General features: G+C 43.9%; 3 protein-coding genes across 5 annotated transcripts; 2 read left to right on the plus strand and 1 right to left on the minus strand.

Annotated features, from left to right (window-relative positions):
* The first annotated feature begins 5225 nt into the window (after positions 1 to 5225).
* On the plus strand, positions 5226 to 8808 carry LOC102721695 (protein TRAUCO). 3 transcript variants are annotated; one of them, XM_040529281.1, is made up of 3 exons: positions 5226 to 5515; positions 5812 to 7113; positions 8393 to 8808. In XM_040529281.1, exons 2-3 carry the CDS (start codon positions 6156 to 6158, stop codon positions 8665 to 8667), a joined length of 1233 nt encoding a protein of 410 aa, XP_040385215.1. In that variant the 5' UTR covers positions 5226 to 5515; positions 5812 to 6155; the 3' UTR covers positions 8668 to 8808. The 3 variants fall into 3 exon arrangements, with proteins under 3 accessions (XP_040385215.1, XP_040385216.1, XP_006664329.2); XM_040529282.1 differs by having other exon boundaries at positions 5933 to 7113; XM_006664266.2 differs by lacking the exon at positions 5226 to 5515 and having other exon boundaries at positions 5619 to 7113.
* Positions 8809 to 9445: 637 nt separating this feature from the next.
* Positions 9446 to 11546, minus strand: LOC102701399 (structure-specific endonuclease subunit slx1-like). The gene is made up of 3 exons (XM_006663747.2): positions 11293 to 11546; positions 10465 to 10571; positions 9446 to 9816 (listed from the first exon to the last, which is right to left on the minus strand). Exons 1-3 carry the CDS (start codon positions 11508 to 11510, stop codon positions 9653 to 9655), a joined length of 489 nt encoding a protein of 162 aa, XP_006663810.1. The 5' UTR covers positions 11511 to 11546; the 3' UTR covers positions 9446 to 9652.
* A 2303-nt stretch (positions 11547 to 13849) lies between these two features.
* Positions 13850 to 14899, plus strand: LOC102721977 (phospholipase A(1) DAD1, chloroplastic). The gene has a single exon (XM_015842726.2). The coding sequence runs from the start codon at positions 13850 to 13852 to the stop codon at positions 14897 to 14899; it is 1050 nt and encodes a 349-aa protein (XP_015698212.2).
* The last annotated feature ends 306 nt before the right edge of the window (positions 14900 to 15205 follow it).

Genomic DNA, 15205 nt, shown 5'->3' on the forward strand with positions numbered 1-15205 from the left:
TTAAAATTCTGATTAAGAAAGATTTGATGAAGAACTTTTACGTAGAACCATTTTTGCACAAAACACGTTTAAGAGCTTGCAATGTATGTCTACGATAATCCATAACCAATAAAGAGAAAAGAACATGGCTTTAGGGCTTTTTTTCGTGTCTTCTCTTTGATGTTACATCTAAGAGCCAAGCTACGATGAGAGTAAAGATATGCTATTACTATTGTTTTTTTTATCCATCATGACGTGTAGGTTAAGCTCTTTGGTTTCTTGTTTCGTGTCTTCTCTTTGATGTTACATCTTAGAGCCAAGCTAGGATGAGGGTAAAAGACATGCTATTGCTATTGTTTTTTTATCCATCACGACGTGTAGGTTAAGCTCTTTGGTTTCTTGTTTCGTGTCTTTTCTTTGATGTTACATCTTAGAGCTAAGCTAGGATGAGCGTAAAAGACACGCTATTGCTATCGTTTTTTATCCATCATGATGTGTAAGTTAAGCTCTTTGGTTACTTGGTATAGTTTATAAGCCATAGCCAGAATTTAAATTCCAAACTTAATTTTTAAGTTATTTGTTATTTTAAAAAATGGTTTTTAAACTCCCTCGAGTAGAAACATAAAAATTTCATCCTAAAATTATTTTCTGTTGGTTTGTTTATTTTTATAAGTCTTATCAACCGAGGCCAATCAATATAGAATGTCACATGTCCGTAGCCTAAAATAGTTAAAGTAGTCATGTCAAATTATCGATTAGCTTAGTAGCTTGCTAACCCAATCACTCACCTAGTTGGATAATTTATGCAACTACGAATCGAATGTTTGATTTTCACTAAAAAGCAGGCATTGTTTCATTGTATCTAGAAAATGATCTGGTGTGGGTAAAGGTGTTATGGAATATAAAAATACCGAATCACCAAGTGAAAATTTTCACTCTCACATGTAAAGCATCGAGCTCCAACTATCGGAATATCAACATATTCACAAGAATTGAGGACAAAAAATACAAAGCACATCAAAAATACCTAGTACAACATTTCGATTCAACACAAGAAACATTCTTATACATTCGTTGAAACATACAAAAATAGAATGCATCATTCACTTTTCTCGTACACTCTCCTGCATGCTCCCAGTGATGAGACGTTGGCGTCCATACCAACCTTCTTGAATGTGCTTGGCAGTGAGATGTTAACATCCACGCACAAACTCCTTGAACATGGAAGGAGAAGAAGGCAACCACCGCCTAAGTTAGGGATGGACAAAAAGCTTGAAACTCATGGCTCAAATTGACTCATTTTAGGCTCGGCTCGGATTGACTCGAGCTCACAATCTTAATGAGTCAAGCCTAAGTTGGTTCGCAAGCTACTCGATAGGCTCATTAAACTTAGGAGCCTAACGAGCCAGCTTGCTAACTCAAGCCTAGCTGGCTTCTTAGCTCGTTAGCTCTAACGAGCCAAGTCAAGTCGACTTATTATCCACCCCTAGCCTAGGTTCACGAACTTGATACAGAGATCATCACATGTCATCGCCCCCACACCATCTTCACAAATGCTGGTGGACACACCACCATTGCATGCTACAACAGTGTGGTGCTTAGCAGATGGAGGGAGGGAGAGAGTGTGAGTGAAATGTGGAAAGAGATGAGGTAGAATGAGTGGATGAGGATTGGATTGATGAAGATAAGGCTAGAGCCACATGTCTCTTTATTGTTTGGATGCTAGTTCAAATGTTAATAAACCAGACGTGTCGGATCAAATTAAGCGAGATCAACAAGCAAAAAGCATGCGGACACATACACCCTATCTTTATGCTTAAATTGTACGTCCACACCGGAGCATTTTCTAAAGTATATGCACTATGGAGTAGTCTCTGTTTACTCTTCATTTTGCTTTGAAGTTTCAATTTATGTACAGTTCATATTCAGATTTGTTTTCCTAGTTTTGTGCTGTTGAAAAACCAAACAGGCGGATGAAACCTCTTTTACACTGTTTGGGCTAGTGGGGCATGTGCGCCTCCAGCACACATGATTGTGGCGTAGGTTTCTGATTTAGAGCGGGCCCGCACGTGTGAAGGATCACAACACTTCATCAATTCAATTTTTTTTTTGGATTTTGTGGAAGAATGCCCTCATTTTTGTATTTTAGGACAATTGCATATCTAAGTCTATTTTGAAGGCTAACTATGAAACTGACCCTCATTTATCAGTTTTGTAGATTTAACCCTCTTTTTCAAAAACGAAAATGTTGTCTGACCCTGCCATTAGAGTTTAGGATAAATGAATTAAAAAAGTTAAATTTTAATTATGATTGGACTAAATTGCTCCTCCTTTTCTATCTATCTCACTATTTCTCTCTATTCTCACGGGCGTTTGGGGAGAGGGCAACCAGCGCTGGAGGGTACGGAGAGCGATGGCGTCGGCGGCGACGTTGGGGGAGAGCGGCGACAGCGTCAGGGAGAGGTGGCATCTGCGGTGGCGGTGGGGGAGAGAGCCAGCTTAGACGGCGGTGTCGACGGCCACGCGCGTCGGGCTGGGGGAGGAGGAGGCGGTGGAGTCGGGCTGGGGGTGGTCGAGTCGTCGTCGGGCTGTGGCGAGGCGGCGGCGCACTGCAGAGGGGAGGAGGTGCGGCGAGGCGGCGTCGGGCTGGGGGGAGGAGGCGGCGACTTCGGGCCGGAGGGAGGCGGCGACGGCGGCGGATTGGGGGTGGCCAAGTCGTCGTTGGGCTTGGGGGAGGCGGCGGCGGACCGCTAGGTCGTCGTCGGCGGTGGTGGCGGCGCACTGCTGGGGAGGCGCAGGTGCAGCGAGGCGTCAGGCTAGGGGGAGGCGGCGACGCACTGCTGGGTCGTCGTCGGTGGCGGTGGCGTCGCACTGCTAGGTCGTCGGCGGCGGCAGTGGCGGCTCATTGTTTGGGAGGCGCCTGAGTCGTCGTCGGCCGAATTGGTTATCCTGGTGAAATTTCGATTGAATTATTGAAAATATAAAGATTAAAATAGCGTGGGATACTGGGAGGAGAAAGGAAAAGAGCGCTTGTTGTTGTTTTTTTTTTCTGGATGCGGCTTACGTCGTGCGTGAAAACTGAAAAGAGAAAAAAGGCCTACTACACATGCCATCAAGGCCCATAGCCCATCACCGAGCATAAACCTTTTGTCTCTTCTTTCGCTCTTCCACGCGATTCCTTGGAAAGAAGAAGCATCAGACCTAGGGTTTGTGTGACCTTTGCGAGGAGGGGAGGAGGAGAAGATGATAGAGGTCGTGCTGAACGACCGGCTGGGGAAGAAGGTGCGGGTGAAGTGCAACGAGGACGACACCATCGGCGACCTCAAGAAGCTAGTGGCGGCGCAGACGGGGACGAGGCCCGAGAAGATCCGCATCCAGAAGTGGTACAACATCTACAAGGACCACATCACCCTCAAGGACTACGAGATCCACGACGGCATGGGCCTCGAGCTCTACTACAACTAGACAGCCCCCTATTGCTGGTATTTTACTTCTGTTCTTGTACCCTTTTCCTTTGATGCTAGACTCTTTGTTGATTAAGTTGGTTTGTGAATGAGGAAGCTTCATTTGGACTTGGAATTGAGACCTAGGGATGCTTAATTTTGACTAGAAGGCTGAATTTTGTGGGATTAGTTTGGGTATTAGTCGTCTACTAATACTCCGACATCAATTTCTGTTATGCTATTTTAGATTGGTCTGTGCTTGCATATACTGTAGTCTTTGGTTGAATGATTTAGGAGATTTTTGTCTGGGTGGACACTGGTGTAGTCATTCGCCTCCCTGTCATTTGCCAAGTAGTCGTATATGGTGAATTCTACATGTTGACCAATTAGGGGGATTAATTATGGGCTTCTGTAGTTCCACATTCTTTGGTTACATTGTGAGCTGTTGGTGAACCAGCTAGAGCTTGATGAGTGATGACTGTGCCACTGAACTGTTAGATTCTTGATTGAAATTAGTTGACCAGTACTGCTAAGTACAAGATGGATTCGGATTGTTTTTGTGATGTTTCATGTTTGTAGTGATCTCTGGCAAATTATATCTGATTCATTGTTTTTTGGTTCCTCAGTTTATTTTCTTGTAATATTTGCTAAATTTTGATCTGGTTTTAAATTGTTGGCATCAGAAATTTGTGAGGATATGCCAAGAACTGTGCAGCGCCTATCTCTACTTATAGCTTTACTGATTCAATCATTCAGTTTTTCTTTTTTTTGAAATAGATCATTCAGTGTATTATCTGGTGCACAACGTTGTTTTGTGGTTGGATGGAAGCTAATTAGAGTGTAAATTTGAGAATTTTTCTTGTGACTTGACTGAGTCTTTTTCAGGGTTGTTTTGTTGGCTAGTTATGACTAATGTGAATGAACTTGTAACCATGTCCCATAAATGATAATTGTAGTGTCCATAAAATGAAATCCTGGCAACTGGTACCAGAAATAAATGTTTCACATATTCTGCTACCAGTTATTGTACTAATATAAGCTCATTGCGTCACATAAGATATAGCTGCAGGCTCAAAACTCTGAAAGCAAGCTTCCCTTTATGGTTCCTTCATGTCACTCAGGCATTATCTTATCACATACTCGGTTGTTCATGCATCATGAATTGCCTACTTATTAAATATTGGAAGATGTTGTAACTAAATGCACTGTGTTGATCTTATTGCCTTACTTCCAATTCTTGTGATGCTGGTTTGGCATGTAATCGGTTAGAATGTTTGAGCATGGACTGAGGAAGAAATCTGATTTTTTTTTTGTCCCTTTTTGGGAGCAGCATGGTAGTATTGACTGGATATAGCTGAATGGTTTTATGATCACACCTGACAAATCCGGTTTTTCACTGAGGCTGCAATGTAGCATGTGTTGGTTATTGGAGAAAAATTGAATTATACCTGTTTCTGATTTTGTGCAACAAAATCCTAGTCCATGTGGACTGCGAACAATTTATACAGCTAGGCTAGTTGGTGAATACTTAAATTTGAGAATGTGCCAGTGAACAATAAATTGGAGATTCACACCTATCTGATACTTGTCTGTTTGTTTCGTCCCTTTAGCTATTATGCTTATGTTCTTGTGGCGGAAAAAAAATCCGAATCAACTTTAAGGTGCAAATAGGGTACCATGAAATCATTTCTCACTTTAAGCATGTATGGTTTTCTGAGACGTACTAGATGAAGCCTTCATGATTTTATTTTTTTTCAACTTACTCATTTCATCTGCACTAATACCTGTTCAACTTCAATGCAGGTTGATCCGTACTCTTCTAGTCATAGCTGACGAACCGTTTGATTACATGCCTATCCCAGCATCCAGCATACTTAGCTCATATGAAACTGCTGTAACAAACTACTAATGACTATTAGCTGCTCTGAATATAATGCCGTACGAGTATACGACCAGCCAGCAGATATCTTGTGTGATTGTGTTGCTGCTACACTTATAACATAAATAACACGCTACAAAACTTTGGTCGGTCTCCTGCTCAGTCTGCTTACTACAGCTTGGATTGCGCGATACTGTTTGCTGCACTTCAGCAGGTTCATCTTTTTTATTATATTTATGCTCATGCTCATAAACCAAAATTTGAATTTTTAACTTAAATTTGGAGTTGATTTTGTGTTTTTTCATCGTAGTTTTAGTTTCTAGCCTATGTTTTTAGATTGAAAGAATGCATGTATAAAAATTTTATTTATAAATCATTTTTTTCTTTACAAGTATGTCATTTGTCTTTTTCCCAATCAACCTAAGATTACAAGAAACTGGTGCAGCTGAGAGTACTATTTATATGCTTTACATTGCTTGTCTGAGGTAAATTTTGTTTGGTCTCTCATAGGTAAGGCCCAAAAAACGCTTACTGGGAGAAACCAAACTGCAGTCAAATTCTTGTTCAATCTATTCTAGTTCAATCTGCACCAAAAGAAATTGTCATTTGTGCTGATGATCCAGTGGTGCAGGCAGCAGCAACGAACGGCAGATGGCGCCACGTTCTCCTCCAAAATCCAAATTCGCGGGGGGCTCCCTTCCACCCGCGGGAGCACCACCTCCTCCTTTCCCTCGCGATTTCGCAAACCAAAACCGTTTCTATTTCTGAAATAGATCAGCAAAACCCCAAATTACCCCGATTCGCACAGAAAACCCTACGAATTCCGGAACACTGATCCCCTCCCTCCCATCCCGATGGCCGACGCCGACGCTCTGGCTGCGCCATCCTCCCCCGCCCCGCCGCCGTTCCAGCCGATGTCGGACGCAACTCCATCCGCGGCCGGAACCCCAAATCTGCCCGACACCCCCGCCTCCGCCGACCCCGAGACCCCCTTCTCGGACGCCGCGCTCGCCGATGCCTCCGATGCCGATGCCTCGGGCGTCGCCGCGCCACCCGACGCCCCCGCCGCCGTGGACGACGGGATTAACCCGTTGGGCGCCATGAAGCACATGACCCTCGCGCCCCCGGCGCCGCCGAGCAAGAAGTCCAAGAAGAAGAACAGCAACAGCGTCTGGACCAGGCCGGCCTCCCGCAAGGGCAAGAAGAAGGCCAAGCAGCCGGCCAACGCCCTCGCCGGCGGCAGCGGCGGGGCCGGCGGCGGCCGCCTCCCTAGGCCCTCCAGCGGCGAGGAGGAGCTCGTCCTCACCCCGGCGCCCCGCTTTGCGGCCGAGCGCAACGACGACGCACCCGATTTGCCCGTGCTCCTCTCGCGCGTCTTCAAGTCCGACAAGGTCGAGGTCTCCGACGACCGCCTCACCGCCGGCAGCACCAAGGGCTACCGTATGGTGCGCGCCACCAGAGGCGTCGCTATCGGCACTTGGTACTTCGAGATCAAGGTCCTTCACCTCGGCAGCAGCGGCCACACCCGCCTTGGCTGGGCTACCAACAATGCTGACCTCCACGCACCCGTTGGCTACGATGTGTTTGGATTCGGGTACCGCGACCTGGATGGTACCAAGGTGCACAAGGCCTGGAGGGCCAAGTATGCTGACCAAGGCTATGGCGAGGGCGATGTCCTTGGATTCTACATCCATCTGCCTGATGGAGAGCTGTATGAGCCTAAGCAGCCTTTCCTGGTTCACTACAAGGGTCTGCCTTTCCGTGCAGAGGCTCCCAAGGCGACTGAGCAGAAGACGCCGGATCCAGTTCCTGGTGAGTACCACTGGCGACTATCCTATTTGTGGAATAGCATGTGTTTGAGTAGAATTTTTTCTTAGTAGACTAGTGCTAAATCGCCAGCACTGAAAATAACACATGCTATTTTCACAAGACAAATGGGTATGAAGTTATGAACTAGCTGGTTCACAACTAGTATGGTGTATGTTTATATGCAATACTTGGCGTAATGTAGAATTTTGTACTAGTATAAATTACCGATAAATAAAGAAATTGCACAAATAATGTGATTTAGGTTTCAGGCCAACCAATTGAAGTTTTTTTTACATCTATGGTTATACAACAAAGATTTGAACTTCCAGTAGTTGAAATAGGATAGTGTAAACTTGTCCTGACAAGGATGAATAGTATGGTTAGTTCCATATCAACAGGCTTTTACATCCTACTAATGTTTCACGAGTGTTTTAGTAATTACCTCAGTCCTGAATACAGCAAACAGTTCATAAGACAAATGTAACAAGGAAAGCAAAGGAAGCAGCATATGCTACTTGAGTGGTGCTCTCTTCAGAGGCACAACATGAAAATGCGCCACCATAAAACGCAAGAAATATCTTTGAAATGTAGCTAAATTTGCTTCATTACCTGTTCAAGAGTGTCTCTATCATCATCTGACCTGAAAATGTAACCTTTGACTGTTTGGCAGTGCATAGTGTCTTTTTTGTATTACATACAAGTAAAACTAAAACACATATATGCAAGTTCACATATTTCAGAAGACAATGTGTTCTTCAACATGTTATCCTGAAGTTTAATTACTTGTAGTTTTCCGTTCTGTGATTTATCTACAATTCAAAGGGTACTACCAATCTAATCCTAAGGTTTACTAGGTCAAAGGAGGTTATTTTGCGGTGTTTTTACGAATCCAGTTGACCAACCATCATAGCACCTTATCTTGCATTCGATTTAAAATGCTATGCCTGGATAAAAAAATAAGGCAATTATTTCTTTTTTGTCCTTATGATGATTGATGAAGTCTGTAAAGTTTTATTAGCCCTTGAATATATCCTGTAATAGGTGCACATTCTTATCTTTCATTGGATCTCTATTTCTTGCCTACATGATTTTTTTAATAACAAAGGTGCTCCTTGTTTGCCTTTTCTCATATATAAGTCAGGATCCTAAGAGTGGTTGTGTTGCACAATTGTAACTTATATGGCACTTCCAACCTTTTAGCTTCCATTGTTTTATTTCTGTAACCTCTCCAGTGGCCTTTCCTCAGCCATTTCAATACTTCATGTTTATTTTGCAAATGCAGGTAGCGAGATATGCTACTTCAAGAATGGGGTATGCCAGGGCACGGCTTTTGTGGACATTCCTGGAGGGCGGTACTATCCAGCTGCGTCAATGTATACACTGCCTGACCAACCAAACTGCGAAGTCAGATTCAACTTTGGTCCCAATTTTGAGTTCTTTCCAGAAGATTTTGGAGGTCGATCAGTTCCTCAACCAATGAGCGATGTGCCTTATCGACCGTTTGCTTTGGCGAATGAGGGGCCTGCGGAAAACGGTACTGCTGAAAAAACCATTTAACTGCAGTGCTAATGCTGCTTTAGTTGTGTAGAACATTGCTCCTGTAATCCGGTTAAACAGCGCACAGGCTGATGGCTATAGCTGGTTTAGTAATTTATCTAGTTTGATGCGTGTTATAGTTGTTGGAAATTTGTCCCTTGAGATTCTTCTGGTTTGGCCATTTGACCTTCGTATAGCATTAGGGTGGTTGACCGCAGTCAAGACAAAGGGTCAGTCAAACGTAATCTATGCAAGTGTCCCTTCACTGAGGTGGTGTTTAGTTGTCAAAATTTTTTAGTAAAAACATCATATCGAACGTTTGACCGGATGTCGGAAGATGTTTTCGGACACGAATAAAAAAACGAATTTCACAGCTAGCCTAGAAACAGCGAGACGAATCTTTTGAGCCTAATTAATTCGTCATTAGCACATGTTGGTTATTGTAGCACATATGGCTAATCATGGACTAATTAGGCTTAAAAGATTCGTCTCAAGATTTCTTCCATAACTGTGTAATTAGTTTTTTAGCTCATGTATGTTTAATGCTTTATTTAAGTATCCAAGAATTCGATGTGATGTTTTTGAAAAAAAATTTGAAAACTAAACAGAGCCTTGAATTACCTGCCCATGCTTTCTGCCATATTCTGTTGCATACAAGGATAACGGTATTTATGCCAGATGATACTCAACCTGGGGTAGCCAGGTAGTATTTAGTCTAAACTTTTGAAGGAAAAAGATGGAAAGCAATATCATAATTTATCATAAATGATTACATTTTGCCACCAGTGCAGACTCCAAGTAAAGAAAAAGTTTGCAATCACCGAGCCACTTAATTTTCAAGGTCTTCATGTCTTAAATAAACAAATACAACAAGCAGTTTCATCATTCTGCCATAAAATAGTGTTGAAGAGCAGGAAAACATGTGATTTTTCTAACAAACTTCAAAGTAACAGGTGACATTTTGCAGTTTCAAATACATGTACAGACCGCCATTAGAAAAATAACTTCAACTTGAGTTCCATGTGATTTTCAGATGGCTACAAGCCAGATCGGTTTTCACTCTGCTCAATGCCATATCTCGATGCTGCAGCAACGAGGTCATGCTAGGTTCACCCCTTTTGCGTGCCATTTTTCGGGATATGTTCTTCCATTTTGATTCGAATTCACAGGCTGCAAAAAATAGTTCAGTAAATGCTAAATAGTTTTTTCATTGTTATTTTGCAATGGATGGAGATGGCATCTATATAAGGGACATTCTTTATTTGATAAGAGTAACAGTCTGGAACATTTGAATGTGTCGACCATGTAACATTTCTCTGTGCGGAAAAAAAGGCAACAATAACTAAACATTTGGTTTATGTTAAAGTATAAATTAACATATAAATCTCAATGAAATGTTCATTACGCTAAGCAAAACAAGAAAAGTAAGTGACCTACTTGGGTATACATCAGCAGTTCAGCACAGAAAGTCATGTTGTTGCGTTGTTTTGTTTTGGCTAAATAAACATATTGCTTCATAGGGTAATGTCAGAGAAGCACACGATGATACAAAACAATTCCAGCAAAAATGAAAGAGCAATTTTACCATTCTTGAGAAAATACCAAAAGGTACCACTGTTTTCTATGTAAAATTTGGTGGTACAAGAATGGGAAAAATGTTCAAAATGAAATGACTCCCTAAATCAAGTCTGAAGCACAGCGTGATACTGGCAAGGAAAGCTGCACTTACAAGCTGGAGCACTATATGGTTATATGCAATTCTAGCAACACCTTAACCAAGTCTAAAGCTGTTGGAAAAGGATGGTTACAATTCATAACCTTCACTTCTGTTGACAAAGCCTTCAATAAGGCATGCGAGATTCCATGGCCTTCCAGCAGAGGAAGCTTTGGCACCACCTTTTAACTCACCATTATGCTGTCTCAGGCTAGAAATAATAAAAATACTTTATCAGATAATTACCATTTTAACATGGTACGACTAAAGATATTTAAATGTTTTTTCTCATCTTCATACTTTCTCACCATGTTAATAGCTATGTATTTGAACAAGAACCAATGATGAGCATATAAAGAAAGAAGTTGAACTACAATTTTATACAGAGACAAAAGGAGAAGTTCTGATATAAACCACAAGTAACACAGTTCTGGACAGTTCTGGTTGTAGATCACAACGAAATAGACACGACTGTAACGGACATGATGAAGATAGGCAGCAACAAGAGCAGATAACAGCTTATTGATAGGAAAAAATGCCGAGCAGAACAAACTAAGATTTAATCCATGACCTACTATCTTCACCAAAGGGACTCAACAATAATCTAAGCTTCATTTGTTCTCCCAAGTCCTAACAATGTACTAACCATATGCAAAATAATAGGATTTCACTCCAAATACCATCACTTCTCAAAGCTATGTCAAATTTCAGTCCTAATATCGTATATCATACTTCTACAAACTAGTATCAGCTAACAAAATATGCCGGAGACAGGAACTGCATTGACTAAAACCTCATCGGAACGTGTGATTTCGATCATTAATTGACCAACTTCAAAATGTTTCGGCTAAGCAGGAACTAGCCACCACAAGTCCACGACCTTCTGAATCAGTCACTCAGATAAGAAACTGACAAGGGGATTCTGGAATCACCGTCGAGGGAAATCGGTGGTGACGCCGACGTAGGTGCGGGGTATCCGGTAGGAGGCGATGAGGTAGACGCACCACCTCGCGGCCGCCTTCCCCTTGGCAACATCCTCCGACGGAGCACCGGACGAGCAGGAGGCCGAGGCTGCAGCGGCGGCCTTGCCGGATTTGGGAGGAAAGGCGCGGGGGATCTTCGCGGATCGGAAGGTAGCGGAGAGCTTCATCGCCGGCGAGGCGAGGCGACGCCGCCGTGGGGAATTTCGAATTGGACTATTTTTAGCACGTGACTATTTAGAGGAGCATTAGGCCGTGGGGCGTCTTGGGCATGGGCCCAATGTACAAATGGGCCGTGCCGGAATGTGGACCTGATTCGACACGGATCATTTTAAGCCTGCAAAACGTGCAGGAAAAATAATTTCTGGCATGCTTCTCACATGTGAAAAAAAATATGTGATGGAAGAAGAGATCTATGTGATGGAATATGGACGATTATACTGCAGCGACTACACGTGCCAAATGACCGTGCAATATACTGCTATTCCCTCCATTTTTTTAATACAACGTCATTGACTCTTAGATCTATGTTTGATCTCGTCTTATTCAACAATTTTATTTAAATTTACAAAAGAATATACTTAAAGTTCCTATAATAATAAATCAAATTATAACAAAATAATTAATAATTATATATATTTAATAAAATAAATGATTAAATATAAACATAAAAGTCAACGGTATTATATAAAAAACACATGGAGAGAGTATTTATTCAATAAAAAATCTAGCCAACGAGGTTAGAGGGTCTGAACAAGTTATACAGAGCTTCAGCCCCCTTTTTCATTAATCCCTGATATAAAATTTTGGGAAATTTTTAAACGTGTCATTATGATTTTGTAAAATTAGAGATATATCATTAGTATCTCAATGACATATAGGGTCTGTTTGGGAGAGCTTTAGATTCTGAGAAGCAGCTGCTTAGTAACCAACTTCTGATAATATAGAAAAGCTCCTAAACCCAGCTTCTCCAGATTCTGGATTCTTAGTTCAGTTTTCAGAATCTGTAACTACAGATTCTGAGAAGCTGTGGATCGTTTGGGGCAGCTTCTGTGAAAAGCTGCAGCTGAAAGAAGCTCCCCAAACAGGTCCATAAAGTCCGTATAAATCAATGATATGTGAGCCAGAATGAAATATCTTTAATTTTATAAAATTATAATGGTATATTGTAATTTTTCCTAAAATTTTATAGGGACCCAGTGAGGACTCACATAGTGTAGGGCTCCAGCTCCCACAGGCCACAGCCCCTGCTACTACTACTAGAACAGCTTAGGGGCAATGGCATTTTTGGTACGTGTAGGGATCACTTGTGCCAACTTTCTGAAGCTGCTTTGGGTTGTCATGAAAGCGAAAAGGAGAAAAGAATTAGGCACCAGAGATTGCAAGTTACAGGGTGGTTAGGCAATGAAACCTTGGAAGAGGTTTTCCAAATGAGGAATGCAAGCTCACTGCATCGAGGATAATTGGGTGCTAATTTGCCACCTGCTTGTATTGCATTTCTGTACGGATCATACCCTCACTGTTGCATAGACCAACGATGTTCAGCTAACTGCAGGTTGAGGTCAATATCCTCTGACATCTTAATATGGAATTGGATCTGTTTTGTTTCTAATGGGAAAATATCTAAACCGGTGCAATTAGTTTCAAATGCATAATCTGCAGACACCTGGTGCCAATGATGTAACACTCACATGGTTCTTGCTTGAATTATCTTGAGGTAGACATGCAGTCTAGAATAATGGATTATCCAGTACTCAAAATGATGTACTGCAAATTGTATGTCTGGAAAAAGTGCTTTTGAATTTCATTTAACGGTTGTCCTGTCCTGAAATCATCAAACTGAACCCCTCCAGCTGAACTATATATCTCATATTTAAATTGCACATATGGTTTCATCTTAATTTGAAAATTTCTTGCATCTTTGTTTGGTAGAAAAAAAACGAGTTAATCAGCAGTATTGCCACGTGCAAGCCATGCAAAGCACAAGACGAAATTAGCATTCCTACCCTGTATTCGGCTGCAATCTTCTTCAGATAAACATGTCCATTTGCTTCCCAAGAAGTTGGAGCCCTGCATCAATCCAAGCAGATTGGATCATTTCGGAGGTTTGGCCGATCAACTTTTGAGTTTTTGGTCGAATACAGCATTACAGAGCCAAACTCAAAGATGCATTAGGAATTTCTTACCAGAAAAAAATGTGGATTAATTACCCGAAATGAGGGAGCAGAGAACGCCCAGCGATGAAAGGCATGGTGCCTGCCAACGTACTATTTCCCGCCGTTTTCAAATCGCAAGAAGCATCTCTCTAAGTTTTCCCTCCATTTCTCATGCTCCCTGCATATATAACAAGCTCTGGTCTCCGAGCTTGTGGCCAGAACTGTAGTGACACATGGCGGCGTCCATCTCTGGAGCTCGCGCTTGCTACCCTAGCGCCGCGGTTACGCGACGTGGCGGCCGGCGCTGCGCCGCCGTCGTCCGGAGCTCATTGGCGACGTGCAAGCCGTTGGGGATGCGGATTGGTAGGCAGTGGGCGGAGCTCCAGGGCGCGCGGGACTGGGACGGCCTGCTTAACCCGCTCGACGGCGCGCTCCGCGGCGAGCTCGTCCGGTACGGCGAGTTCGTCCGCGCCGCGTACGCCAGCTTCAACTTCGACGGCGGCGCACCGTCGTACGGGTCCTGCCGGTTCCCGAGCAACTCCCTGCTCCGCCGCTCCGGTCTCCCCGAGACCGGGTACCGGGTCGCCCGGCTCCTCCATGCCGCGTCGACGTCGGCGCCGTGCTGGCTGTCGTGCCGCTCGAGTTACATTGGCTACGTCGCGGTGTGCGACGAAGAGGAGGAGATCGAGCGGCTCGGTCGCCGCGACGTCGTCATTGCGTTCCGCGGCACGGCGACATGCAGCGAGTGGGTGGACAACTTCAAGTCCACTCTCACCCGCCTGCCGCTGACCACCTCGCCGCGATCAGCCGACGGCGAGGCGGCGCCGATGGTTGAGAGTGGATTCTGGAGGCTCTTCACCACCCCGGGCAAAGCGCACAGCAGCCTGCAGCACCAGGTGCGCGGCGAGGTGCAGCGAATCATCAGCGAGTACGGCGGTAAGGGCATGCCGCCGTTGAGCATCACGGTCACCGGACACAGCCTCGGCGCCGCGCTCGCGGTGCTCACCGCCTACGAGATCACGACGACTTCCGCCATGCAAGGCCACGGCGGCGCGGCGCCGATGGTGACGGCCGTGTCGTTCGGCGGGCCGCGCGTGGGCAACGCGGCGTTCCGGCGAAGGCTGGAGGAGAGCGGCGGCAAGGTGCTCCGCGTCGTGAACTCGGACGACATCGTGACCAGGGTGCCGGGGTTCCCCGACGCCGACGATTGCGGCGGCGCTCGGGACGACGCGCCGGCGAAGAGGAAGCCGAGGTTTCCGAGGTGGCTTGTGTCGAAGATGGGTTGGGAGTACAGCGACGTCGGCCGCGAGCTGCGCCTTTGCGGCCAGGACACGTGGAGCAACGTGGTTGCATCGCATGACCTTGATCTGTACCTCAAGCTCGTGGCAGCCTGCACATATTAGTTAGGGCATGCTGTCTCAAAAAAAAAAATAATTCTTCGGTTTTCGTGTTTAATGTTTGATTATTCGTTTTATTTAAATTTTTTAAAAAAAATTAGAAAAAAATTAGTCACATATAAAGTGCTATTTATGATTTATCATCTAATAAAAACAAAAATATCAATCACAAAAATTTTTTGAATAAGACGAAGAGTCAAAAATTATATGTAAAAAGTGAAAAATTGGTTTATTTGAAGACGGAGGGAGTAGTTTCTACATGTTAACAAAGTGAGATTTGCTCCGGTTCAAAAAAAGTACCTCGAGATATCA

The sequence above is a fragment of the Oryza brachyantha genome, chromosome 12 (genome assembly GCF_000231095.2).
Source record: "Oryza brachyantha chromosome 12, ObraRS2, whole genome shotgun sequence".
Lineage (NCBI taxonomy): Eukaryota > Viridiplantae > Streptophyta > Magnoliopsida > Poales > Poaceae > Oryza > Oryza brachyantha.